Raw genomic sequence first — 26,782 nt, 5'->3', positions numbered from 1 at the left:
TCATACACTAATATATGTGCAACACAACACACACCACAGAGGGACCAGGAGAGTCTTCTCCCAAGTCAGAGGTGTGCTGTCTGTCTCCTGACAGAATCCTGACAGAGTTCTGGAAAGCCATAGGCTCTCACTATTACCCTTCGGCCAACCAATCATTACGGTGGAAGTGGCTTGGCTTTCTCTGGGGAGGAAGTGAAGAGGAAGATGATGATGGGTCTGTCCGGAATGGAATGAGGAAGTAACTCCAGCAGCTGTTAGGAGTGAGAAAATGCAGCCTTGGCCAGCCACAGGCCCCCACCCCTACCCCCCTCAGGAGATGTTGCTGTGTCACTTGTATGGACCCCCCCTGCGTGTTGGGACTCAGTAGCAGAGTGCCCCAGTCTACTTAGGTGCCATCTCAAAACCTTCAGGGGTCAGAAGTAACTTCCTCTTCGGTTGAATTTGCAAAAGCCCCTGCTTATCAGGAAGGATCAAGATGTATCAGCTGCGGGCTGGGGAGATGGCTCACTGGGGAAGCGTGCTTGCCGCACAGCAGAAGGCCCTGAGTTCAGATCCAAGCACCCAAATAAGAATGAGCATGGTCCATGGGCAAACCTGCAACTCCAGCATCAGGGAGCGGAGAGGATACAGGGATGGACTGCTGAGGCTTGCTGCCTGCTGGCCTAGCTTCCGGTTCAGTGACAGCTGGACACCTGATGTCCTCCTCTGACCTCTGAACACATGTACACCTGGACACACATGTGCAGACAACCGCACACACATACATACACACTCAAAAGTTATCAGCTAGATTTAAACAACCACCAAAAAAAAAAAGTTGATGTGAAAACTGGGCAAAAGGTAAAAACCATGGCTCCTGAGCACAGGCCCTGGGGTTTGTTTTCCACAACTTTTCGTAATGATCCTTGAAATCAAGTCATTAAAACTTAGTAATTGCCCAGCAGTGGTGACCCAAGCCTTTAATCCCAGCACTCAGGAGGCAGAGGCAGGCAGATCTCTGTGAGTTCGAGGTGAGTCTGGTCTATAGAGTGAGTTCCAGGACCACCAGAGCTACTCAGAGAAACCCTGTCTTGGAAAAAAAAAAAAAAGGTAATAAACTCAGTAATAAAATATAGTAATAAACGTAGGACTAGAACTTTGACCAGATGTCAAGCAAGCTTGAAACCCCAGCACTGAACACTGAGGTAAGAGGTTGGTTGCATATTCCAAGATAGCCTGAGCTACATAAGAGACCCTGTCAGAAAGACAGGATAAGAAAGGAGAGCAGAGCCCGGTGGTGGTGGTGGTGGTGGTGGTGGTGGTGGTGGTGGTGGTGGGTGGTAGCGCACACCTTTAATCCCAGCACTGGGAGGCAGAGCCAGGTGGATCTCTGTGAGTTCAAGGCCAGCCTGGGCTACAGAGTGAGATCCAGGACAGCCAGGACTGTTTCACAGAGAAACTCTGTCTCGAAAAAACAAACAAAAAAAAGAAAGAAAGAAAGAGAGAGAGAGAGAGAGAGAGAGAGAGAAGGAAGGAAGGAAGGAAGGAAGGAAGGAAGGAAGGAAGGAAGGAAGGAAGGAAGGAAAGAAAGAAAGAAAGAAAGAAAGAAAGAAAGAAAGAAAGAAAGAAAGAAAGAAAGAAAGAAAGAAAGAAAGAAAGAAAGAAAGGAAAGCAGAGAGAAGAGAAAGGCAGACAGACAGACAGACTGGCTAGAACTTTAAATAGCTTGCAAAATAGTATAACATCCTTTCAAAATCAAACCAAATACTGGATATGGTGACACATGCCTTTAAATTTTTTATTTATTATTTTTGTTTAATTTGTATGGGTGTGTCACCTGCACATGTCTGTGTGCCACATTCCTGGTACCCAAGGAAGCCAGAAGATGTCATCGGATCCTCTGGAAGTGGAGTCACAGGTAGTTGGGAGCCATCAGTGGGTGCTGGGCATCAAACCCAGGTCCTCTGGAAAAGCGGCCCATGCTCTTAACTGCTGAGCCGTCTCTCCAGTTCTGGTGGTACACCCAGCATTACCTATACATGCCTAAGTGACCTGGCCCCTGGGAATGAAGGGGAACTTTAATCTTGGCACTCAGGAGGCAGGAGCAGACAGATCTCAGTGAGTGCAATCAAAGTGAGCCTGGTATAAGTTGTGAGTTCCAGGCCAGCCAGGGCTACATGGTGAGATTTGTCTCAATAAACAAATAAATACTAAGAAGTTCTTGCCCTAATATTGGTGGAAAATATAATTTCCATTTTATTCTTTCTTAGAATCAAATATGCAGAGAAAATTGTGATGTTATGAGTGACCATTTTCATCAATACAGTTAACAGAATTAAGACACTTGGTAGCAGTGTGTGTGGGAGACGATGTCAGGCCATGGTCTGTCTCCTCTGCCTTGTTGGGATGGGGGAGATTGGTGTGATCCTTTTCTCATCCTCTCTGCTGGCATTCTAGTTTGGTGCTTGCCTTCACTCGAGAGAAACCAGGACACTCTGGGGAAGAGCTTGCACGCTGGCAGCCCAGTCCACACTAGCACAGGCAGGCCTGGCAGAAGTGCCGCTGCCCAGGAGAGCAAGTGAGTAGATGATGGTGTCCTCACGCCATGATTATAAACAGTGACAGCATTTCAAGAGATCCGGCCAGGCATGACGACACACGCTGTTAATCCCAGCATTCAGGAGGCAGAGGCAGGCCGATCTCTGAATTTGAAGCCAGCCTGGTCTACAGAGTGAGTTCTAGGACAGCCAGGGATACATAGAGAAATAATCCTGTCTCGAAAAACCAGAAAAAAAGAAAGCAGAGAGATCTTAGCAGATACTATGCGGTAAGAATGAAAAGGGGATCTCTGGGTCCTGTGAGCTGGCTGGGCAGGAAATAGGCTTGTCCCATCGCCCAAGTAAGTATAACATAGTATCAAGTGTCTCTGAATGTCACCCTTAAGGTACCCTTTTTCCAGGTTTCCTGAGGGGATTTCTGTTCTCAGGATTTCTGGTCCTGAGACAGTCCTGGGAGACACTAAACCAAAGCATGTGTGTGTTTTCAAGTCTGTCTGCTTATGGGCTGGGAGATGGTTCAGCAGGTAAGGGAGACGAGACACTGCCCTGACAACCTGAACTGGGTTCACAGGACCCACATGGTAGGAGAGAAACGACTCTCAGGTTTTCCTCTAGCCTGCACACACACACACACACACACACACACACACACACACACACACACATACACACACACACACACACACACACGTAAATGAATGAATAAATAAATAAATGTGGGGGGGGAAATTGAGACAGGATCTCATTATATAGCCCTAGCTAGCCTAGAACTCACTATGTAGACAGGTTGTCCTTGAACGCACAGAGATCCACCTGCCTCTTCCTCCCAAGTACTGGGATTAAATAAAGACACATGCCATTACACCTGACCTGTTTAAAAAAAAAAAAAAAAAAAGATGTAAAGAGTGTGGATGAGATCAAAGAGATGGCTCAGCATGTCCTGTTCTTCCAGACGACCAGAGTTCAGTCCCAGCTCAGGACTCCCTGTAACTCCAGCTCCAGGGAAACCAATGCCTCCGACCCCTGGAGACATGTATACTCAAATGCACACACCCACGGGGCACACACATACACAGAATTTAAAAATAAAATCTTTTAAAAAAATTTAAATCGTTCTGCATAGGTACAGCTGCACACATATACCAAAGAAAACTTTCATTAAATTATGTCTTGGAGTTTAACCTTAAGTGACTTCACCCAGCATTACTTACACATGCCTAAGTAGATTGACAACTGGAATCCAAAAGGAAGCTTAAGAAAGCCAGCCCTGCCAGTGTCAAATATCCTGGCGCACGAACCCGTGGCCGTGGGTCCGCCTGGCTGCTAAGCCCTCAGAGCCTACAAAGCCACCTTCTTTAACTTGTCACATCTGCCTTGATTTAAAAATACCGAGTCTCAGGTCCCCACCGCCAGAGTTTGCCGCTGAGTACCGCTGGGTCTTTCTGAGAGGTGGCCACCACGTGATTCTCAGGTTTGGGCAGGCTTGGGGCACAGCCCTGTTTTAAGTAACTTCCCAATCTGAAGAAAGTAAACACCTTGAGGGCACGTAGGTGGCTTTCCCGATCCTTGTTGGACGTCGTTCAGGTGGAAGGAGGGGTCCCCCTCGGGTCTCCACAAGGTCCCAGCTAGTCTGAGCACGAAAAGTCAATTAGCCAAAACCCCCGGGACGGGACCGTGCCTCAGTCACACAGTGGGTGGGGCCTGCGCCCTGGCTGGCCCCAAATGCCTCTCCTGTGTGGTCCTAGATCCTGAGTCCCGGGACAGGAACCGAGGGCAGGATAAAATAGTACAAGTTACAGGCCTCGCCTCCTGAATGCAGGACTTTCAAAATCTACTTTTTAATTTGTTGTTGCATTTGTGTGTGTGTGTGTGTGTGTGTGTGTGTGTGTGTGTGTGTGTGTGTGTGTGTGTGTGTTGTCCCATTTGTGGAGGGGACATCTTACAGGGATGAGTTCTCTCCTATCATGTGGGACAAAGGATTCAACTCAAGTCATCAGATTTGGTGGCAAGTGGTTTTGCCGGCTGAGCCATGTGGCCAGCCCCATCTACTTTTTTTTTTCCTTTTTTCTTTTTTTAACTGGCCGCAGGAAAGAGTGCATCCTGCAGACCAGAGACACTCTGTTCTCCTTAAACTGTATATTCGGATGCGCAGGTGAGAGGACGCGCCGTGAGCCCAGGTTCTTCTCCACCTTGCCTGTGCAAGAGAAAATCCCTGCGAGGTTTTGTGAGAAATATTCTGGGATCGCGGTCCCAGGCTGGACCAATTAAGAGGGACTGTAAAAGCTCTCCAGCCCGCGTGGCAGCGGCCACGGCCTCACGTGGGAGCTCGTTAGAAACACAGACGTGCGGGCCCCACCCCAGACTCACCGAGTCAGAATCTGCATTTTAACGAGCTCCCCAGCGACTCGGGGAGCACATTAAAGTCGGAAGAGGGCTGGCGCTTCTGCAATTTTAATGAGCCAACGAATCACCTGGGATCTCGTTAAAATGCAGACAGGGTTTCTCCGACCTGAGCGTGCGCGCGCATCACCTGGGGAGCTTGTTAAAATGCAGATTCTGGTGTGGCGGGGCCGGGGTGGAGCTGGAGCTCTTGCGTGGGAGCGGGGTTCCCGGGACCCCTGAGGTCCTGGCTGCCGGCCAAGCGACTGTCAGGACACTTGATAAATCGTCCTACCGGGCTGACGGGCGGCGGGGCCGGGACATGCGCGATCCGGCCTGTGTGGGGGTGTGCCTCCGAAGTCTGGAAACGCGCGCTGTTCAGGAGGCCACTGTTGGGGACACGCCGGGGAGCCTCATCTTCGCGCCATGTCGCGGCGCAAGCAAGCCAAGCCCCAGCATCTGCGCTCGCTGGAGCCGCAGCCCGAGTGCAACGAGCCGGACAGAGCGGCCCCGCGCATAGCCGGGGAGCGGGGTGAGTAGCCCCCGGACGCCTGAGACAGTGGCTCCGATGTCCCCAGTTTCTCTCCTCATCCCGGGAACTGTGTGGGGTCGGGTCTGGACGGAGGAAGGGGCGCGTGGAATAGTGCTCAAAGCTTCCAGCCCCAGTCCTGGACGAGGGGACGGCTGCTCTGATGTCCTCCAACAACCCCAGTCCCTGGACCTCCCCATGAGTATCATATCTAGGCAGGGGGAGATTGGGGTGAGTGGAAGGCTGCAAAAAGCTTCCAGCTTCAGCTCAAGGACCTGAGGACAGCTGCTTCAATGTCCCTGTCCCTGCACCCCTGTAGATGTCAGATGAGGGGAGTAAGTGGAATGGTGCGCGAAGCTTCCAGCTCCAGTCCTGGGACTTGGAGACAGTTGTCTGAAGTCTCTGTCGCCGGACCCCCGCAGGTGTCAGATGGGGGGTGCGTGTGATGGTGTGCAAAGCTTCCAGCTCTAGTCCGGAGACCCAGACCTGGGCGCGTCAGCGGGTCTTTGTGAATTAGGCGCGCGTGTCGATTACGATTACACCCTCCACGGGTCCGCCGCTCCTCTCCGGGAAAGCGCTGAGAACCGCGGGTTCGCCTCCCACACTGGCCGGAGGGATGCTTAGAGCCAGGAGGGACGAAGCTGGAGCCAAGGACAAGATACCAGCTCTTCTCCACCCAAAGACAGAACCCTGGAGGCTTTAGGACCAGGGTGGGATGGGTTTCAAGTGCGTTCGTTATCCACCTCCCGGAGAGGGAATCTTCCAAGGACCTGAAGGATGTGTGAGGGGGTGAATGACTGGGTGAACAGTGTTGTCAGGGCAGCTGAGAGGCTGGAGCCTGGTGGAGGTCGGGATACCCCTGGGAAGTGCGTGGAGCCATGGGGAAGGGGGCAGCACCGTGGAAACCAGGAGGCTCTCGCTCCCCCTCCCCCCTCCTCTGCCGGGTGGACCAGTTGGGAGCCTTGAAGTGACAACTCCCTTCTGAGTACCTTAGGTCGCGCTCCCCACCCCCGCTAGAGGATCCCTACTCCCAACGAGCCGAGGAAAGGGGAGCCTTTATAAGTCTATGAATTCCTCAGTCACCCTCGGGCACGTGCCCCCAGGGAGGTTGGGGCTCGGCACTCCTAGGGCGCTTTGTAGATTCCTCCTGTCTCTTCTTTCTGAAGCTGGGGAGGGGGGGGGAGACCAGGAACTTTAAATGGACTTTATTCCCTTCTCCATCTGCGGCTTCCCGGGGTGTGTGTGTGTGGGGGGGGGGTACTCTGTGCATTTCTGATCTCAACCTCCGTTTCCACATCCCCCCTCAACCTCTGGGAAGATTCGCCAGATGAATTGGCGAATTGGCCCAGGAGGCGCGCGCAGGTGGGGGCGGGGGTTGCCGAGGACTCTTTCAAGTAGTTTATATTCTAAAACCTAATAAGGGGCACCATAAGCCAGCCACCGTGAAGGCCAGCTGGCACAGGCTGGTTAAGTTAGCGGACCCTCCCTGCTGGGGGTGGGCGGAGGAAGGGGGAAGCTGAACACCATAGGGAAGAGAATGCCCCGGGGCAGGAATGCAAAGTCCCATGTAGTGCGCTGAGCTACTGCCGGTCCCTGCAAACAGCTCGCTCTGGGGAACCCGAGGTCCCCACTTCCCCACCGTGGTTCATAGGTGAGTGTCACCCAGGGAAAGACCTTTCTATTCCCTCAAGGCCAACCACTGTTAATTGCCCAGAGGCCGTACAATGCCAAAACATCTCAGCAGAGGCAGGCAGAAGGCTGTAAGTTTGAGGCTAGCCTGGTCTATATAGGGGATTCCAGGCCAGCCAGGGTTGTTTAGTGAGACCCTGTCTGGGTGATGGCACAGGCCTTTAATCCCAGCACTCAGGAGGCAGAAGCAGGAAGACCTCTGGGTTCAAGGATAGCCAGGGCTACACAAAGAAACTCATATCATCATCATCATCATCATCATCATCATCATAATTACTTAAATAATAGCATTTTTAAAACTGGTAAATGCCTGTTATATCAGTGAAATAAAAAGGGGCAGCTAAACATCGGGGGACACCAGAGGCTTCGTAGGGCACCAACCTAGTCTGCCAAGGTGACCCACAATTCTAGAGTGGCATGGCCTCTCAACCCCCAGCTTTTTGTCTGTTTTTTTTAAGTTTACATTTGAAGTGTGCCTACTTGTGCATGGAGTTCTTTTATATGTAGCAGTGAACTTAAGACAGAAGCCACAATTTCCTTTTTACAGACGTAGGAGTTGAGAAACAGAGAGGTGGAGCAACTGACTCCAGGGCCACACAGCTAAAGAGACAACCAGAATTTGTAACTCACTAGCTGGCTACCTGTTTATTGTCTAACACCTCATTTGGATTTCAGTTTTCAGACGCGGCTACTGTGAAGTTAAAATTTTCTCCCAAACTTCGTGGTTTTCTTTTTTAATGTGGGAATTGTTGAGTAGCTAAGATTTACCATTTACCGCTCACCTTCCCAGGGCCAGCAGATGGGTAAGTGTTGGCTGGAATAATCTAGAAACTTCCAGCCCTTTGACCTTTAGCACTTCTGAACCACATTCTTCATTTCTCATCAAGCACAGATTATCAGGGAGTCATCCCCAGACCACCACCAGCAGCAGCAGCTGGGAACTTGTTAGAAATGGGAAAATATCAGCAACTCTGCCATAGCACATCCTCCCACCTCCCCCACCCCCCGGAGAATTCTAGAGGTGGGCCCAGCTGCATGCTCACAGCTGAGAACCACTGCCTGTCACCTCTTTCTCTCTCTCTCTCTCTCTCTCTCTCTCTCTCTCTCTCTCTTTCTCTCTCTCTCCCTCCCTCCTTCCCTCCCTCCCTCCTCCCCTCCCCAATTTGCAGAAACTTATTAAAATGGAAAAGGTATTGTTTAATCTTTTATCCCCTGAGTATCCACCCGGATGCTTGTGACAAGGTCTCCATCTGCTGACTTGCATCTGACACAGGAACCCAGGCAGTCCTCAGTACAAGAGGACTGACTGCCTGGACCCTCCAAACATGAATTCTTGTGTGTATGTGTAGAGACCAGAGGCCAGCTTTGGTGTCCTTCCTCAAGACACCAGCCAACTTGTGTTTTAGGATAGGTTTTAGGGATCTGTCTCCGCCTCCCCAAAGCTGGGATTATAACCGTGTGTTCGTCCATGCACAAGATTTACTTTATTATTTTTTTTTAAGGTTTTATTCATTTTAGTTTATATGTATGGGTGTTTCCCCTGAGAATATATCTGTGCATCATGTGCTTACAGTGCCCAAATAAAACAAAGAAGATGTCAGGTTGGACCCCTCGGACTGGAATTACAAATGTTATAGGGATGCTGACAGTCAAACCCGTGTTCTCTGGAAGAACAACCTACGCCCTTAACCACTGAGCCCCCTCTCCAGACCCTACTTTATTATTTTTAATTATGTATGTGGGTATGTGCATGTGGGTGCAGGTGCCCAGTGGGGCCAGAGGTATCAGATCCCCTGGAACTAGAGTTACAGGCTGTTGTGAACTGCCTGATGCTGGGGCTTGAACTCGGGTCCTCAGCTTGCATGACTAAGCTATCTCTCCAGCCTCCATAGGTTCTCTTTTTCCTTTTAAGATTTGTTTATTTTATTTTGTGTGTATGAATGTATTCCTGCAATGTCTGTGTACCACATTCGTGGCTGGTGCTCTCAGAGGTCAGAAGAGGACATCAATTCTCTGATACTGGAGTCACAGGCATTTGTCAGCCACCACGTGGGAGCTAGGAATCAGGCCCAGGTCCTCCTCAAGAGCTCTCAACCACTGAGCATCTCTCTAGCCCCCATGTAGTCTTTTGAGGCAGGATCTCACTATTTTCCCAGGCTAGCCCCAGCATCCAACACCAATGTAAAAGCCCAACAGTGGTGTGCATTTGTAATCTTAGTGCTAGGGAGGTGGGAACAGGGGAGTGGATTCCTGGGGCTCACTGGCCAGTCAGTCTATCTAAATTGGTGAGGTCCAGTTCAGCTGGAGACCCTGTCTCAAAAAACTAAGATGGAAAGTAACTGAACCACTGCCTTGCATGTGTGGGCACACCTTCACACACACATAGACACACACACACTACCATATTGGTTCCCCACACAGCGCTGTGTTGGAGAGATCTACACACCAAACACACAAGCAGACCCACTGCTCAGGTCCTGCAGGTTCCTGCTCTGGCCAACCATGTTTGTCCTCTCCCTTTAGCTGTGTTTGAACCAAAATAAGGTACCATTCTGCTTGCAAGAATGTCAGCGTTCATCCCTACAGAGCAAGAATGTTTTAAATTTCTTCCTCATTTTCATCCATGCACCTGCCTCTAATCTAAAACCCATCTGTCAACACCATTTCAGGTGGCTTTTGTGGCATGTTTGAATCAGGGGCCAGATAAGGTCCCCATGTGTCAGGTCCTCAGCTTGTGAGGTCTCTGGTTTCTCTCTCCACCTCCCTTCTTTTCAAGCAATTTGTTGAAATGCGTTATCCTGGCGAGTGCAATGCCTCAAGTGTGGCCTGTGACCCTTGGATGAACTGAAGCAAATCAGCTCAGCAATAAAATGAGCTCAAGCATTGCAGAGCTGCTGCATGGGGCAGATCTCTGTGAGTTCGAGGCCAGCCTGGTCTACAGAGCAAATTCCAGGACAGCCAAGGCTACACAAAGAAACCTGTCTTGAAAACAACAACAACAACAACAAAAAAAAAAAAAAAAAAAAAAAAAAACCCTGCTGCATGGGCCCTCGAGATGGCTCTGTGCATAAAAGCATGGGCTGCCAAGTGTGATGATCCAAGTTCAATTCCCAGAATCCACATGGTGGAAGAGAGATCTGACTCCCACAAGTTATCTTTTGATGTATGTATGCATGCATGAACCCTATACATGCACATATACAAAATAAATATCAAATAATATTAATAATAGTAGTAATAAAGCAGCTTGGTGCCTCCTATGTTCTGTTGTATCTAATAGGAATTCTTGGGCTCCCCACCCCCACTTTTCTTATAATTCATGTTTACTATTTATTACAAAAACAAAAACAAAAACCCTACATCTTTAGCAGCTAGAAAAATGACTCAGTTGTTAAGAGCACTTGTCCCAAATACCCACCTGGTAGCTTATAAATGTTTTAAGTCCAGGTCCAGGGGACCCCCAGGGGACCGCCCCCATCCTCTTTTGGCCTCTGTCAGCACTGCATGCATACAGTACACATGCATACATTCAAGCTAAATATTGAAAAGAAAAAAACAAAGCTGTGTTTTTGATAACTGGTAGACCATGGCTGGGATCATAGTACTGGGGAATCAGAGGCAGGGGGATCACTATAAGTTCAAGGCCAGTCTTGTGTTACAATGTTTGGGGCTAAGATGACATAGTGTGAGCCTGTCTCCACACAAACCAGACATTAGATCTCGGTGATATCTGTGATATCCCCTGCTGGCCGATTATTTCTCTGGAGGTATTGTCATATCGCCTTCTTTTGTTTCTTCTTATGTAGTAACCAAGGACACTCCTGAACTTTTTTTTTTAATAACTTATTTAACTTTATTTTATGTGCATTGGTGTAAAGGTGTCAGATCCCCTGGAAATGGAGTTACAGACAGTTGTGAGCTGTCATGTGGGTGCTGGGAATTGAACCCAGGTCCTCTGGAAGAGCAGCCAGTGCTCCTAACCCCTGAGCCATGTTTCCAGCCCTGAACTTTTTTCAAGACAGGTTTCTCTGGGTAGTCCTGGAACTTGCTCTGTAGACCAAGTTGGTCTCGAACTCACAGAGATCTGCCTGTCTCTGCCTCCCTAGTGCTGGGATTAAGGCGTGCGCCGCCGCCGCCGCCGCCGCCGCCGCCGCCGCCGCCGCCGCCGCCACCGCCACCACCACCACCCAGCCTGATCTTGAATTTCTAATCCTTCTGCCTCTACTTCCCAAGTGCCGGGATCACAGACCTGCACCACCAGTCCCAGTTTATGCAGTGGTGGGGACTGACCCCACGGCTTCCCCTAGGCATACCCTCCCACCAACTGAGTCCCAGCCCAGCTCCGGGTTTTACAGATTCATTTTATTTTTGTATGTATGTGTGTAGTTATGTGTCTGTGTATGAGCATGGGTATGCCGGTGTCTGCAGCGGTCAGAGAGTTTGTAGGATCCCTTCAAACTGGAAAAGCAATTGTAAGCAGTCAGACCTAGGTGCTGGGAGCACAACTCCAGTCCTCTGCAAAATCACAGAAACATTTCTCCAGCCCTGGTTTCCGTATTCTGAGGCAGTTTTTGGGAAACTGATTTTTTTTTTTTTCCGAGACAGGATTTCTCTGTGTAGCTTTGCGCCTTTCCTGGGACTCACTTGGTAGTCCAGGCTGGCCTCGAACTCACAGAGATACGCCTGGCTCTGCCTCCCGAGTGCTGGGATTAAAGGTGTGCGCCACCACTGCCCGGCGGGAAACTGATTTAAAAAAAAAAAAAAGAAAGAAAGAAAGAAAGAAACAAAGCAGCCCAAAGCTCCCTTCCTCTCAGACTCACTATGAGAACTGTCGCTGAGAAATCAAATCAACTTCCTGTCTCCATTTTTGTCTCTGCACTAGATAACCAAGTTCCAAAACCATCTGTCCTCTCTGCTGAAGACAGTGACACCCAGCAGGCCCCTGCTGTCACCCTACCCTCAGAAGCAAAGGAACAATCGGCCACCCTGGGAGAAAGGACCTTTAACTGCTGCTATCCAGGTAAAGGATCAAACCTGGCCGTCGTCGGAGCCCCTCCCCTGCCTAGCCCTGATGCAGGGCGTCTCCACACCTTGTTCAAATCCAAGGTCACTCACATTCGAGGGTCCTGTGGGTCCCACGGCTGCTGCGTCCCAGCTCTCCAGAGACTGTAACTTGAGTTCATAGCTGCTCCTGAACTGAGGATGGAATCGTGTCTCGATAAATCCATTTTGAGTTGAAACATCATCAAATCAAAAATGCAGGACAGGGCTGGAGAGATGGCTTAGAGTACTGACCACTCTCCCAGAGGTCCTGGGTTCAGTTCCTACCACCCACATGGCAGCTCACAACTGTCTGTTCCAGGGGACCCAGCATTCTCACACAGACATACATTCATGCATGGAAGAAGAAGAAGAAGAAGAAGAAGAAGAAGAAGAAGAAGAAGAAGAAGAAGAAGAAGAAGAAGAAGAAGAAGAAGAAGAAGAAGAAGAAGAAGAAGAAGAAGAAGGGAAAAAGAAATTATCATTGTACATAACATAAAAATAAATAAAAAATTTTAAAATGCAGGAGGAATAGGTATGGGAATCATCTCAGCACTTAGGAGGCAGAGGCAGGAGGATTACTGAAAGCTTTAAGACAACCTGCTGTGTGTAGTGAGTTTAGTCCAGCCAGATACTGTAAAAATATTTTAAAAAAGAAGGAGGGGAGAAAGAAGAAAATCATGAGTGCTGAGATGTGTCTCAGTGGCACAATGCTTGCCTAGGATGCCAGAGGTCCCATTCCCTGCACTGCCAGACACAAGGAAACGAGAATGCACTCATGAGAATACCCTCGGCCACCAACTGTCCTAGCCCCGGTCTTTAAGCCTTGTGCAGGACACTCGCCTTAGATTAAGGCCGAGCAGAGCCAGCTAACAAAAAGTTTTGTGACAAAGTGTTGGGCAGGTGTTGTCATTGGTTGACTGAGAGCAGGAAATGGTGGCATAGGTGGGCTGTCATCAGTCGGACCGTGGGGGTTCGGGAAACTGGGCATTTTAAGAGCCAGTTTTGTTAACTGTCATTATGCGGTGCGGCACTGTTGACCATGCAAGAAAAGCCATGGGGTACAACAAAGCCCACTGTAAGAGTTCACTAGGGAAAGATGTGCTTAGGCCTATGGAAATGATCATAGGAGAAAAAGGACGAAGGGGGAGGAGTCTTGAGACCCACTGTTTATGGATTCCCCACACATGCGCATATGGGCTTACATAGCTTCGCCACGCATGCGCATAGGTTATGTGATCAAGCCGCGCATGTGCCGTCATGTAGCTGGGGGAGTGGCCTGCAATTCCAATAAGTGTTGCTTCTTTCTCTCCTAGGTTGTCGTTTCAAAACTGTTCATGGCATGAAAGATTTGGACCGCCATCTAAGAATCCACACAGGTACGTACGCACTCACCCACCTAGCAGTCGAGAAAAAAATACAAGGAAGTGGATTGAGTTAAGTGTCGGGTACCCAGGAGTGCACCAGGCGGTGGGTCTCTGGCTGGTGGCATCTAGCTTAGGAGGTGGGCTTGGACCAGGAAGGAAGGGATGTGGGGACGGCCTTGACAGAGCTCAGAGCAGCGAGCTGTTGCTTCAGGACTACTCTGGTCGCCAAGTACAGAAGGTAGACACGGGTTGCTTAAACCAAGGAACATCTGGGTCTGACTTACTGGCACGTCCAACCTTTTGATATAGTGGCGGAGTATTGTCTATAAAGTCCACACTCCAGAACCACATGCTCAAATCACAGGGAAAAACATCTCGGGATGCTCTGTTGGTCCGAATTCATAGCTGTGCTCTGCGCATGCACTGGACACACCTCTCTCGTCAACAGACTCTGGGCTTCAACCCAAGGGCTCCCAGCCACTGCCATACCCTGTGTCTAGCTGGCCTCTGTGACTGATGTGGTTTTACAGAAGTGGACCTGAGAACTGGGGGCACAGAGTGGTGCCCCAAAGTCCCAAACAGCTATTATCTGCCTCTTTAAAGTATATACCACGGGTTGGGGATTTAGCTCAGTGGTAGACCGCTTGCCTAGCCCTGGGTTTGGTCCTCAGCTCCGGAAAAAGAAAAAAAAAAAGTATATACCCTCGCCAGGCAGTGGTGGCACACACCTTTAATCCCAGTACTCAGGAGGCAGAGCCAGACGGATCTCTGTGAGTTTGAGGCCAGCCTGGTCTACAGAACGAGATCCATCCAGGACAGGCACCAAAGCTACACAGAGAAACTCTGTCTCTAAGGAAAAATATGTATGTGTGTGTGTGTCCATGTGTCCGTCCTCTTGAGTGCCTTTCTGGGCCAGAGTACTGGTTCATTTGCTGCTGACAGAAGCAATTTGAGTGGCTTACCTTGTTAGTGCCCCTGCAAATGGCACAGGTGGATTCATATGAGGTGAGCAGGCACCAGATCAAAAACTTCTAGAGCCTGACCAAGCGGTTTAATTTCCTTATACATTTAAACTGAAACCCCCTTGCAAAGTACACCTCTATGACCAAGCATTCTTATGGGTTTCACCGTAAGAATGGGCTCTACCAACTGATCAACAGTGCTCAGGGATCAGCCAGGGAGGAACGGAATAAACATAAGGATGGATTCTGTTGCTGGAGGATGGGGCCTCTTTCATAGGGATGGGTTCTATTCACTGGGAGACAAAGCTCAGGATTAGGGGCCCAAACAGTGCTCACTCAGCCTTGGGGGGGGGGGGGCGGTTCAGGTGAAGGCTGGCCCCATAGAATAGCAAAAGATCCCTGAGTTTTTAGACAACATCCGCCCCAGCCTTCCGGCTGACCAGGTGTCTTTTTCTTCCCTTGAAGAAAAAAGCCTGTGTGTTTAATAGTTTGGGGTTTTTCTAAGGCTTTCTGTAAACTGTACTTCCTACATTAAATATAATCCGATTGTTTCCTTTTTGAGCACAGTTTATGGCCATCTCTGGGACCAAGGTCTCAATCTGTGACTCTCTACAGTAGGAAATAAGATTGAGGCTGGGGATGCTTACAGCGCTACCTCCCTCTGCGGGTGGCCCCGGAGCAGCCTCGGATCCCGTGAAAAGAGTGGAGATTCAGTGGTGTTGCCTAGCATCCAGAGGAGCAAGGCGTGGCTGTGGGGATGGCCGCCACTGCCCGGGTCTGCCTTGGAGCTGCAGCATTGAGATCGCAGAGCCTTCTGGACCTCTGCTAGCTGCTGCGGCCCACGGACTGGGGGTTATAGACCGCCGGAGGGTGAGGGAAGGGTCGGCTTCTTCCGCTTTAGTGAGGAAGATCGTGCCTCACCGCAGCAGATGAGGTGTCCCTGGAACATGCAGCCAGGCATCCCAGGGCTGGGGTCAGAAGGCTTTACCAACACAGAGGCCAATTCAGGGTCCCCAAGTATCCTGACCATCCCGCTGAGGCACGCATCAGGAGCTGGGGGGAGGGGGGGTTACTGCTGCCATCTAGTGGACAGAAGAACCCTAAACCCGAAATGGATTGGCCCAGGTGCTCGAAGCGGAGGTGACCAAGAGGAGGGGACTGGTGGTGTTTACCCGCTTGATAGAGGCATGCTGGGGATAAGGAAGCTGTGCAAGAGCTGATCCTTGAGGTATAGAGACAGGGGCTGCTTCCTGGAGTTCACAGCATCTGGTTTGTCTCTTCCAATCTCTTAACTGACAAAGTGAGCCGGGACAGAGCATGGTGGTGGACTCCCATAGCCCAGCACTCGGGAGACTGAAGTAGGAGAGTTAAGTAAAGCTGGCGGCATGGTGGAAGGAGGGAACTGACTCCCACAAATTGTCCTCCAACCTCCACACGTGTACATGTGTACACACACACACACACACACACACACACACACACACACACGGGAGGGGGGAGATAAATGTCATTTTTAAAAATGAAAAAACTAGGAGGTCCTGGAGATCTCACAGAATCCCTCCCTCAGGGAATGGCCCAGAACCACCATCACTTGTCACTAGTAGAACAGAGGGACCCGGCCAATGGTGGCCAACACTAGATTGCCAAGCAGTTGAGAAAGCCCTGTTGAGGACCCTTTTGTGCTTGGAAGCTGAAGGCCTCTGTGCTGGTTACTTTTCTGTGGCTGTGATAAAACTCCACGACCAAGGCAACTTGTAGAAGAGTTCATTTGGGCTTGGAATTTCAGAGGGTGAAGACTGCTGCGTCGTGGCAGGAAGCATGACAGCAAACAGCAGGTATGGTGGCCGCAACAGGAAGCTGGCAGTCCCCAGCCAAGTGCCTGAAGCAGGGAGAGCAAACTTCAGGTGACGCTGGAGCTTCCCTCTCAAGGCCAGCCAGCTTCCTGTGGTGCGCTTCTCCGGCAAGGCTGCTTCACCTAACCCTCCCCCACAGCACCAACAACCAGGGGCTAAGTGTTCAGATGCCCTGAACTGAGAGACATTCATAGACCATCACAGTCTCCAACAAACTTATGTCCTCTTGTGGCTCCTGCATAAGAAATGAAAGCTGAAACATTAAAATACTCATTTTACAATAGCAGCAGACCGATCGTATTAATCTGACATCTTAATGAGCAGAAACTACCTCCCAAGGCAGAACCTGATGGGAAGCATGGCCCACGTCTTGGCAACTCCCTCTGTCTTAGAGGACCAGTGAGCAGACTGGATAGCTGTTTCTGTGTACAATGTGTTGTGTTGCTCGGTGTTGACACACACGTGTAATGACATTCGGGCCTCGTGTGTGGTTGGAAATGGCGAGGCGGCTTTCCGTTCTCTGTTGGTTACGCTTACCTCCCGGAGCTCAGGGTCTTGTGCACGCTAGGCAAGCACCCAGCCCTGGGCTACACGCCCAGCCCTGATAGTGGGAGATGCTTTCCTATCCTTTTCTTCTAATACATATTATTTTTTAGAGCGGCTTTGGGTGTGCACAGAAATTGGACCGAAAGCCACTCCCATACGTTCCCAATCCCCACTTCCCACACCCTCTCCTGCTCTGGACATCCCCAACAAAAGGTACATATTGTCACAGCCCAGCCTGTGTGGATACACCAGCATCACCTGAAGAGGTCCCCTCTTGGTGGAGTACTTTCTTGGTTTTGAGAGGTTTCATGTATCCCAGGCTAGCCTCCAGCTCACTGTGCGGGGGAGGATAACCTTGAACTCTTAATTCTGGTCTCCACCTCCCACATGCTAGGATCACAGGAGTGCACATCCTGCCTGATTTTTCTTGATAGCATACCTTTTTATTATTACCAAAAAGGGCCATCGATACGGCTCACTGGATAAAGACACTTGCTGATTAAGCCTGCCAACGTATTCGATCCATGGAACCCATAGTAGAAGGGGGAACTGACTTCCAAAGGTTGACCTCTCACCCCGACACTGGCACTGCCTCATGAGGGTTCTCTCTCTCTCTCTCTCTCTCTCTCTCTCTCTCTCTCTCTCTCTCTCTCTCTCTCTCTCTCACACACACACACACACACACACACACACACACACACACACACACGCATAAAAAAGTTCAAAGGGGAGTAACTCCAATCCAAAAGGGGTATAAAGGCTAGATATTGTGATGGATGCCTTTAATCCCAGCACTTGGGAAGTAGAGGAAGGTGGATCTCTGTGAGTTCAAGACCAGCCTTGAACTACATAAAGAGTTCCATGACAGCCAGGGATACACAGACCCTGTCAAAAAAAAAAAAGGAAGAAAGAGGGTATGGGGTGAGCATAATGGCCCCTAGTACTCAGGAAGGTAGAAGCAGGAGGGTCAGGAGTTCAAGGTCTGTCACCTTCAGCTACATAGTGAGTTCAAGGACAGCCTAGGCTACATGAGGCCCAGGAGCAGAGATGAAGCTGGTAAAGTCAGCCTGGTCCTTCTGTAAGTGCTTTATCACCCAGGGGCCGGAAGTCTGCCCAAGACCCCTCCCTACACCTGTCACTTCTCACCTTGAACTCGTGTGTGAACTTTGTGTCCCTACCAGGATTTGGCCTCGGAACTTTGCTTAACCTGTGTCTTAGGATTCGCAGGGATGTTTGGCTCACTTTCTTGTTCCTCTCGGTGACTTCTGGTTTCCTCCTTTGTGTGTGGTCACTGGACAGAGGGGAGGCAGGCCATCTGTCTACACTGTCATCTTGATCAAATCTGTGTCTTCCCCCTGTGACAGTTAGTGTAATTGTCAACCTGACAAGGAGTCTAGAATTACCTAGGAGACAGGCCTCTGGGCGTGCCTCGGGGCATTTCCTTGATGGAATTAATCGAGGTATAAAGACTGGGTGGCACCGTTTCCTGACTGGGATCTTGGACTGTTTACTAGAGCAAGGAGGCTGAGCAGGCACGGGCATTCATTCCTGCTTCCTGATTGTGGATGCGGTGTACGATACTTATCCATCTGGTGGACTGTATCCTTGAACTGTGAGCCAAAATAAACCCTTTCTCCTTTAAGGTGCTCCGTCCACCTATTTTATCATGGCAACGGGAAAACGCGAAACTCTAACCTTAACTGCTTATGTGTTTGAAGGTGACAAGCCTCACAAGTGTGAGTTCTGTGACAAGTGCTTCAGCCGGAAGGACAACCTGACCATGCACATGCGCTGCCACACGAGCGTGAAGCCACACAAGTGCCACCTGTGCGACTACGCGGCTGTAGACAGCAGCAGCCTCAAGAAGCACCTGCGCATCCACTCGGACGAGCGGCCGTACAAGTGCCAGATCTGCCCCTACGCCAGCCGCAACTCCAGCCAGCTCACCGTGCACCTGCGCTCACACACAGGTAAGCCCCTGCCCCAGATCCGCGTGCTTTACCTTCTCTATTCCCATGCCTGTGCTTCCTTGAGACACAAGCAACGGAGATGAGTGGCTGATGGAAACACAGGGATTTGGAAACTCACCCCGTGCAGCCTATTCAGGTCTTCGTTGCCCAAACAATAGTTTTCAGTACAGCAGTGTGAGGGCTGCTTTATAACTACATAGAATACAGGTGGGGACACGTTGCAACAGCCACGTGTCAAAGGATGCATCTCAAATAAAAATGACCGGCCAACTGGATGCTGTTAGTGTTTAGGTTTACTCTCTGCCTGCCTGGCTTCGTCCAGGAATGTAGCAGAGTCGGTTGAATGCTGTTGCAAACCACACACATGTCTTGTTCTGGAAGGTTTCCCTTTCCTTCTTGGTAGAACTCCATAAGACTAATGTGAGCTGGATAAAACCAGCCCACTATAGTGCACACCCCCACACACCCCCATGTGAGTGGAAGGTTGAGGCATTCACAGTGAGATAGCAAGACAATAGAAATGTGTTAGCATTTAAAACTGAGTTTGGGCCGGGCGGTGGTGGCGCACGCCTTTAATCCCAGCACTCGGGAGGCAGAGCCAGGCGGATCTCTGTGAGTTCGAGGCCAGCCTGGGCTACCAAGTGAGCTCCAGGAAAGGCGCAAAGCTACACAGAGAAACCCTGTCTCGAAAAACCAAAAAAAAAAAAAATAAAACTGAGTTTGGGGCTGGAGAGATGGCTTAGCGGTTAAGAGCACGGGCTGTTCTTCCAGAGGTCCTGAGTTCAATTCCCAGCAACCACATGGTGGCTCACAACCATCCATAATGAGATCCGGTGCCCTCTTCTGACCTGCAGGCATACATGCAGGCAGAACACTGTATACACAATAAATAAGTAAGTAAAACTTTAAAAAAAAAAAAAAATACTGAGTTCAGGGCTGGAGAGATGGCTCAGAGCTCCAGAGGTCCCAAGTTCAATTCCCAGCAACCACATGGTGGCTCACAACCATCTATAATGAGATCTGGTGCCCTCTTCTGGTATGCAGGCATACATGCAGACAGAATACTACATATATAATAAATCTTTAAATAAATAAATAAATAGATAGATGATAGATAGATAGATAGATAGATAGATAGATAGATAGATAGGTAGATAAAGCTGAGTGTGCCTGGGCAGTAGTGGCACACACCTTTAATCCAGCACTAAGGAGGCCAAGTCAAGTGGATCTCTGTGAGTTCGAGGCCAGTCCGGTCTACAGAACGAGTTCCAGGTCAGCCAGGGCTACACAGAGAAACCCTGTCTTCCAAAAATAAAAAATAAAAAAAAAAAGGAAAGAAAGAATCTTGCAATTTTAAAAAACCAAGAGCAGGAAAAAGCTGATAAGGTTTTTTTTTATAATCAGTATAAAAGAAATGAGAAATCCCTTCCTCAGACTCAGCTAGAAAAAGTTGTTTTTTTAACATTTATTTATTTATTATGTATACAGCATGTATGACTGCAGACCAGAAGAGGGCACCAGATCTCATTACAGATGGTTGTAAGTCATCATGTGGTTGCTGGGAATTGAACTCAGGACCTCTGGAAGAGCAGTCAGTGCTCTTAATCTCTGAGCCATCTCTCCAGCCCCCATAGAAAAAGTTTTAGATAGACTTGGGAGTGACTTTTTTGTTTGGATTTACTTATTTTCATTTTATATGTGTATGGGTATTTTGCCTGTACTTATGTATATACACCACGTGTAAGTGCCTGTGGAGTCCAGAAGAGGGCACTGGATTTCCCAAAACTGGAGTTACAGACAGTTGTGAGCTGCCATGTGAGTGCTGGGAACCAAACCTCGGTCCTCTGAGAACAGAAAGTGCTCTTGACTGCTGAGCAGTCTCACAATCCCAAAGGAACAACTTTGAACAAAGAGTTCTATACCCAGCAAAACTATCCAACCTGCAAGAGTGGACTAGGAGTGTATTCAAGACTTTTCTCTCAGCCGCCATGATAGAAGTTACTAGAAGATACAAAGGCAAAACAGGTGGGAAACTCTACCACAAAACATTTTATTTATGACTGTCTGAGTATAACTAACTGGTACTGCAACAGAGAAAAAGGTCAGGGTGACCTTAGACAGCAGAGTAAGAAAAACACAAAGTATACTGGGAATTATGAAGCTCATTCAGAATTGCACGTGAGAGGAAACCTAAGAGACTAGATGGCTTCAAAATTTTGTGAGATCACTTTTTCCTCAAGAAATAGAGTCCAGTGCTGTGGAGCAATCCGTTTCTACTCTGAATATACATTACTCTCATTGGTTAACAAAAAGCTGACAGGCTGGTAGCTGGGCAGGAGGTTAGGTGGGAAAGCCAAACTGGGAATGATGGGAAGAAGGAGAGTGGGGTGAAGAGAGTTGGGGGATATGCCAGCCAGCCACTGGGCAAGCAGGACATATAGAAAATGAAGTAACAAGCCGTGAGCCACTTGGGAAAGTGTAAATAGAAATATGGGTTAATTTAAGTGTAAGAGTTGGCTAGTAACAAGCCTGAGCTATCAGCTGAGCATTTATAAGTAATATAAATAAATAAACAAGCCTCTGAGTCGGTTATTTGGGAAGCAGCTGCCAGGTATTTGGGAACAGGTGGGCGGGAGAGAGATTTCCATTTATAGTCCAGCTGAAGAAGCAAGCTAAACCACTCCCTGGAGGTGAGCATACAAGAAGAAGAATCATCTCACTTGACAGTAGTGACGCCATGCACAGTGGCCACTCAAGGAGGTGGTTGCAATCCTGGTGCAGTGTTTGGCTCCCCCAGGAGCACGTATTTGGTCCTGACAAATAATTTGTGCTTTAATTCTAAAGTGGAAATATCAGAACTACCAAACAGTGGCAATTCAGAGATGGAATGGAAATTTTATGTCTTAAAACATGTGTGTGCATATGCGTGTGGGGGAGGTTATATGTATGTGTATGAGTGTGTGTATTTATACAAGGGACAGAAAGAGGCCAGAGGTAAATGCTGGTATCTTCCTCTATTGCTCACCACCTTTACTATCATCATCATCATCATCATCATTATATTATTATTATTATTATTATTATTATTATTATTATTATTATTATTATTATGACAGTATTTCTCACTGAAGCTAGCACTCTGCTGTCCCAAGCCTTGTGTCTTCTCCAGCACTAGAATCGTAGACGTACTCACATCTAGCTTTAACGTGGTGCTGGGGATCCAAACTCAGATCCTCCAAGCATTTCACCCTCTGATCCATCTCTCCAGCCCTAGGCCTGTTTTTTAGCATTATTTTGTATTTCTGAGATAAGAGCTCACTTTGTAGCCTAAGTTGACCTCAAACTCACAGTGATCCTTTAGCCTCAGCCTCCTCTGAGTGCTGGGATTACAGGCATGAGCCACCATGCCTGGTAAGAATGAAAATGTGCCATGCATGGTGGCACACACCTTTAATCTCAGCCATCAGGAAGCAGAGGCAGATGGATCTCTGTGTGAGGCCAGCCTGGTCTACAGAGTGAGTTCCAGGAAAGGCGCAAAGCTACACAGAGAAACCCTGTCTCAAAAAAACAAAAAATAATATAAAATAAAATAAAGAGCCTGATGCCGGGCGACGGTGGTGCACGCCTTTAATCCCAGCACTTGGGGGGCAGAGGCAGGCGGATCTCTGTGAGTTCGAGGCCAGCCTGGTCCACAAAGTGAGTTCCAGGAAAGGCGCAAAGCTACACAGAGAAACCCTGTCTCAAAATAAATAAATAAATAAATAAATAAATAAATAAATAGCCTGACAATTAAGAGTTTGTTGTGAAGAGAAGGAATGTTCAAAGGAGACTCATTCTGGTGTGGGCTGCTGTTCTCCTTAGAAGGCAATGCTGGGAAAGCAGGTCGTTGCCATGGGCACGCAGCTTTTGGGTAGGATGACAAGGATGACTTAGGGACTTCTCACCAGCTCCAAAATTACCAAAACCCTCTGCAAGCCTTCAAAGACTCACCTTAATCACGTTGGAAAGCTGTGGCTTTTCCATGATCTGTCCCCAGTGCCTGGTGCCACCTTTGTGTGTTAGCTTTATAGTAAGTTCCATTCTGAGCCAGGCATAGTGAGGCACGCCTTTAAGCCCAGTACCTAAGAGGCAGAGGCAGGTGGATCTCTCTGAGTTCAGGGCCACCCTGGTCTACATAGTGAGTTCGAGGACAGTCAGGCTACATAGTGAGACCCTGTCTCAAAAAACAAAAACAAAAAGACTCAGCATGTAGTTAGAAAATTTGAAACATGCTGAATAACAGTTGCACATCAAACATGAGCACAAGAATCCCTGTAAACTTTTGTGGTTACTGTGTTTAAGGATCATTTCTTTTTAGCTGGGCAGTGGTGGCACACACCTTTAGTCCCAGCACTCAGGAGGCAGAGGCAGGTGGATCTCTGTGAGTTCAAGGCTTGTCTGGCCTGCAAAGCAAATTATAGGACAGCCAAGGCTATTACACAGAGAAACCCTGTCTCAAAAACAAAGCAAAAAAAAAAAAAAAAAAAAAAAAAAAGGATTTATTTTTATTCTATGTGTATGGGTATTTTGCCTGCATGTGTGTCTATGCACCGCATGTGTGAAGTACTCGTGGAGGCCAGAAGAGGGTGACAGACTCTCTGCAACTGGAGTTACAGGAGGTTGTGAGTTGCCATCTGGGTGCTGGGAACTGAGCATGGGTCCTCTGCAAGACCAACTGGTGCTCTTACCACTGAGCCATCTTGCCAGCCCTGTGTCTGTAAGTATTATTTGGAGAACCCATGTGCAACTTATATTGCATTTCTAGAACCCAAGTGTAATCGAGTGTGGACTCGTTGGGGGCATAGTACTGCCCCCACTCCAGCTCTGTGAGCACCAGTCGCCTCCTCTATAAAATAGACTAACAGTACTGAGTTATTATACATGATCAGTGTCACTATCGGGAAGTTGCAAGCCACAGTTCAAAAGACCCAGCTAGCTGTCTCCTGGCCAAGCATGTGATGCGTGTCTAGGTGGGAATTCTGTTGCCTGCCCACTCTAATGTGATCACACCTTCCATTGCTAGGGGACACCCCCTTCCAGTGCTGGCTCTGTAGCGCCAAGTTCAAAATCAGCTCAGACTTGAAGCGGCACATGATCGTGCACTCGGGGGAGAAGCCTTTCAAGTGCGAGTTCTGTGACGTGCGCTGCACCATGAAGGCGAACCTCAAGTCGCACATCCGCATCAAGCACACCTTCAAGTGTCTGCACTGTGCCTTCCAGGGCCGCGACCGGGCCGACCTGCTGGAGCACAGTCGACTGCATCAGGCCGACCACCCCGAGAAGTGTCCCGAGTGCAGCTACTCCTGCTCCAGCCCGGCTGCCCTGCGCGTGCACCGCAGGGTCCACTGCAAGGACCGGCCCTTCAAGTGTGACTTCTGCAGCTTTGACACAAAGCGGCCCAGCAGCCTGGCCAAGCACATCGACAAGGTGCACCGGGAAGGGGCCAAGACAGAGAACAGGGCCCCGCCGGGCAAGGATGGGGGGCCCGGGGACAGCAGCCCCCACCACGCGGCCAAGATCGTCGCCCAGAAGGCCTTCCAGTGCGACAAGTGTGGCGCCTCCTTCGTCAGGGACGACTCTCTGAGGTGTCATCGGAAGCAGCACAGCGACTGGGCTGAGAATAAGAACTCAAACCTGGTCACTTTCCCCTCCGAAAGCCTTGCCTCGGGCCAGCTCAGCCCCTTGGTCTCCGTGGGGCAGCTGGAGAGCCCCCTGGAGCCCAGCCGTGACCTCTAGAGCAGCGTGAGTGGTCTCTCAGGAATCTGAACAAAGCGGACATGGTGCCGTGCGGCCGACCTTGCCTTCTCTTCTGGAGCTGGCAGCCCCGGCCTCCCCGGGCGTTCAGCAGCGGAGCAGCTGACCCCGGGGGTCTAGGCGCCAAAGTGAGTCCACAGGGACGATTGCCGCGGCCTCCCTGTAAGCGTTCTCTGACGGACTGCGCTGTGATCTGGGTCATTCAAAGGTGGGGGCCCCCTTGGGGAGAGTTGCCTCGTGTGGGTTGTGATTTGAAAACTGCCCCGTCTCTGGTGGAGTTATTAAGCTGGTAAACCCAGAGCACTGCCCTGAACTGAGCTGTGGGGGGGAAAGGCATCGGTGCTCTGGTATGTGGTGAAGTTCTTTCTTAACCGGGGTAGTGGCTGTTAGTGTTCGCCTTATACATTTGTGTGGTGTCTTTTCTCTGTTTCTGTTTTGTTTTTGTTTTTTGCAATAAAAAAGTGAACTTCTCTATAGAGGGATGTGAGGTCTTCGCAGTTGTCCGTAGACAGGCTGTGGTAGGTTTCTGCTCCCTACCCCCCCACCTAGTCCGTTATTGATGGCAAAGGCTCCTGGGGTTTCCCAGTGACTTAGTCCATACTCCCTGCCCCCCGCCCAAGTGCAGCAAAATGCAGCTTGAACCGATGGTGGCGCCCAAGATCAAGCTAGCCCCAACAGCCTGCCCCCCCCCCATGTCACAGAATTCGAAATGCAAATGAAAAAAGCAAAGTCTGGGGCCCAGTGAGTCCTGGATGGGGTTCTGGGATGAGTGGAGCAGCCCGAGACTGGTGTCTTTCACGTCTTACAGAGTACCCTGTGTTTGCACGAGTGAAAACCTAACTCGGTCCTCCCTCAGGTCCATTAACGAAGCTCAGAGTCTGGATCGACCTGTCAGTCATCCAGAACACTTGGTGTTTTCTGCCCCAGCCGGTTTTCTTCAAGCGCGGCCTTTGTTTAATATAAGTGTTTATGTGATCTGGGCATGGTGGGGTTGGGCTTCTATAATCCCAGCACTTGGGAGGTGGAGGCAGGCAGATCAAGAGTTCAAGACCAACTGGACTACATGAACCCTTGTGAAACAAATCAAAAATGGGCCTCATTAGCTACGTGGTTAGACTTTTGGAATTGGGCTAAACAGATCTAGTATTGGGAAAAGGGGTGGGATGAGAAATTTCTGTAGACTGAAAGAAGAACAATCAGGAAACACCAAGAGGTGGCCTGGGGGTGTGGCTCAGTGGCAGAGCCTCTGTCAGGAATCTCAGCAGTGAGGGGCAGGGGCCGCTCAGTGGCAGAGCCCGTACTTAGCCCGAAACAGCTTGTTCTAGGACAGTGACTGATTTGTGATGCGTTCTGCAAGACCGGGTGGGGATGGCACATGGCTGACAGCGTGTCCGGAAGACGAGATCAGAAGGCTCCATGGACGACTCTCCAGCCATCTCGGGTGTTGTGAGCATCTCACTGCTGTGTGAATGTCCGGCCCCTGTGTGGACTCCTGCTGCTTTCTCCCGCCCTTTGCCCTTGATCTCATTTGCATTTCTGGAAAGAGGAAGCTGTTGACTGTTCAAGTAGCAGCTCACAGACACAGCATGGCCTTCAACTGCACGGGAAAGAGGTCAATCTTGTCCAAGGCAGTTTGAGCTAACAGTTGTGTGGACTCCAAGGGCCTTAGACCCAACCTGATATCACTTAGCAAGTTTGGTTTTGTTTTTGTTTTTGAGACAGGGTCTCTCTATGTAGCCCTGGCTGTACTGGAACTCACTATATAGACAGGGCTGGCCTTGAACTCACAGAGCCCTGCCCCCACCCCTGCCCCTGTACAGGGATTAAAGACACCACCACACCTGGTTCTCTTAGCAAATTTGGATTCACAGTACCCAGGCGTTGACTACTTTAGGCATTTGGGGTCTACAAAGGCTCCCTGGCGACCCTGTGGCTCTGCAATTGCTTTTCAGACTTTAAATTTATACGTATAGTGTCTTGTCTGCATGTATGTCTGTGTACCACATGTGTGCCAGGGGCCTGTGGAGGTCAGAAGAAGGCGTCAGTTCCCCTGGAACTGGAGTTAACGGATGGTAGTGGGCTGCCATGTGGGTGCTGGGAGCCAAATGCGGGTCCTC

At 49.6% G+C, this 26,782-nt stretch overlaps 1 protein-coding gene across 1 annotated transcript; it reads left to right on the top strand.

Annotated features, from left to right (window-relative positions):
* Positions 1–5,103: 5,103 nt before the first annotated feature.
* Positions 5,104–25,143, top strand: LOC143266683 (zinc finger protein 64-like). The gene is made up of 5 exons (XM_016007455.3): positions 5,104–5,448; positions 12,017–12,154; positions 13,491–13,553; positions 18,621–18,872; positions 23,935–25,143. Exons 1-5 carry the CDS (start codon positions 5,343–5,345, stop codon positions 24,645–24,647), a joined length of 1,272 nt encoding a protein of 423 aa, XP_015862941.3. The 5' UTR covers positions 5,104–5,342; the 3' UTR covers positions 24,648–25,143.
* Positions 25,144–26,782: the final 1,639 nt, after the last annotated feature.

This window comes from Peromyscus maniculatus, chromosome 4 (assembly GCF_049852395.1).
Source record: "Peromyscus maniculatus bairdii isolate BWxNUB_F1_BW_parent chromosome 4, HU_Pman_BW_mat_3.1, whole genome shotgun sequence".
NCBI classification, from domain to species: domain Eukaryota; kingdom Metazoa; phylum Chordata; class Mammalia; order Rodentia; family Cricetidae; genus Peromyscus; species Peromyscus maniculatus.
The sequence above is the reverse complement of the archived record's forward strand: the minus strand, read 5'-3'. Positions and strand labels throughout refer to the sequence as shown.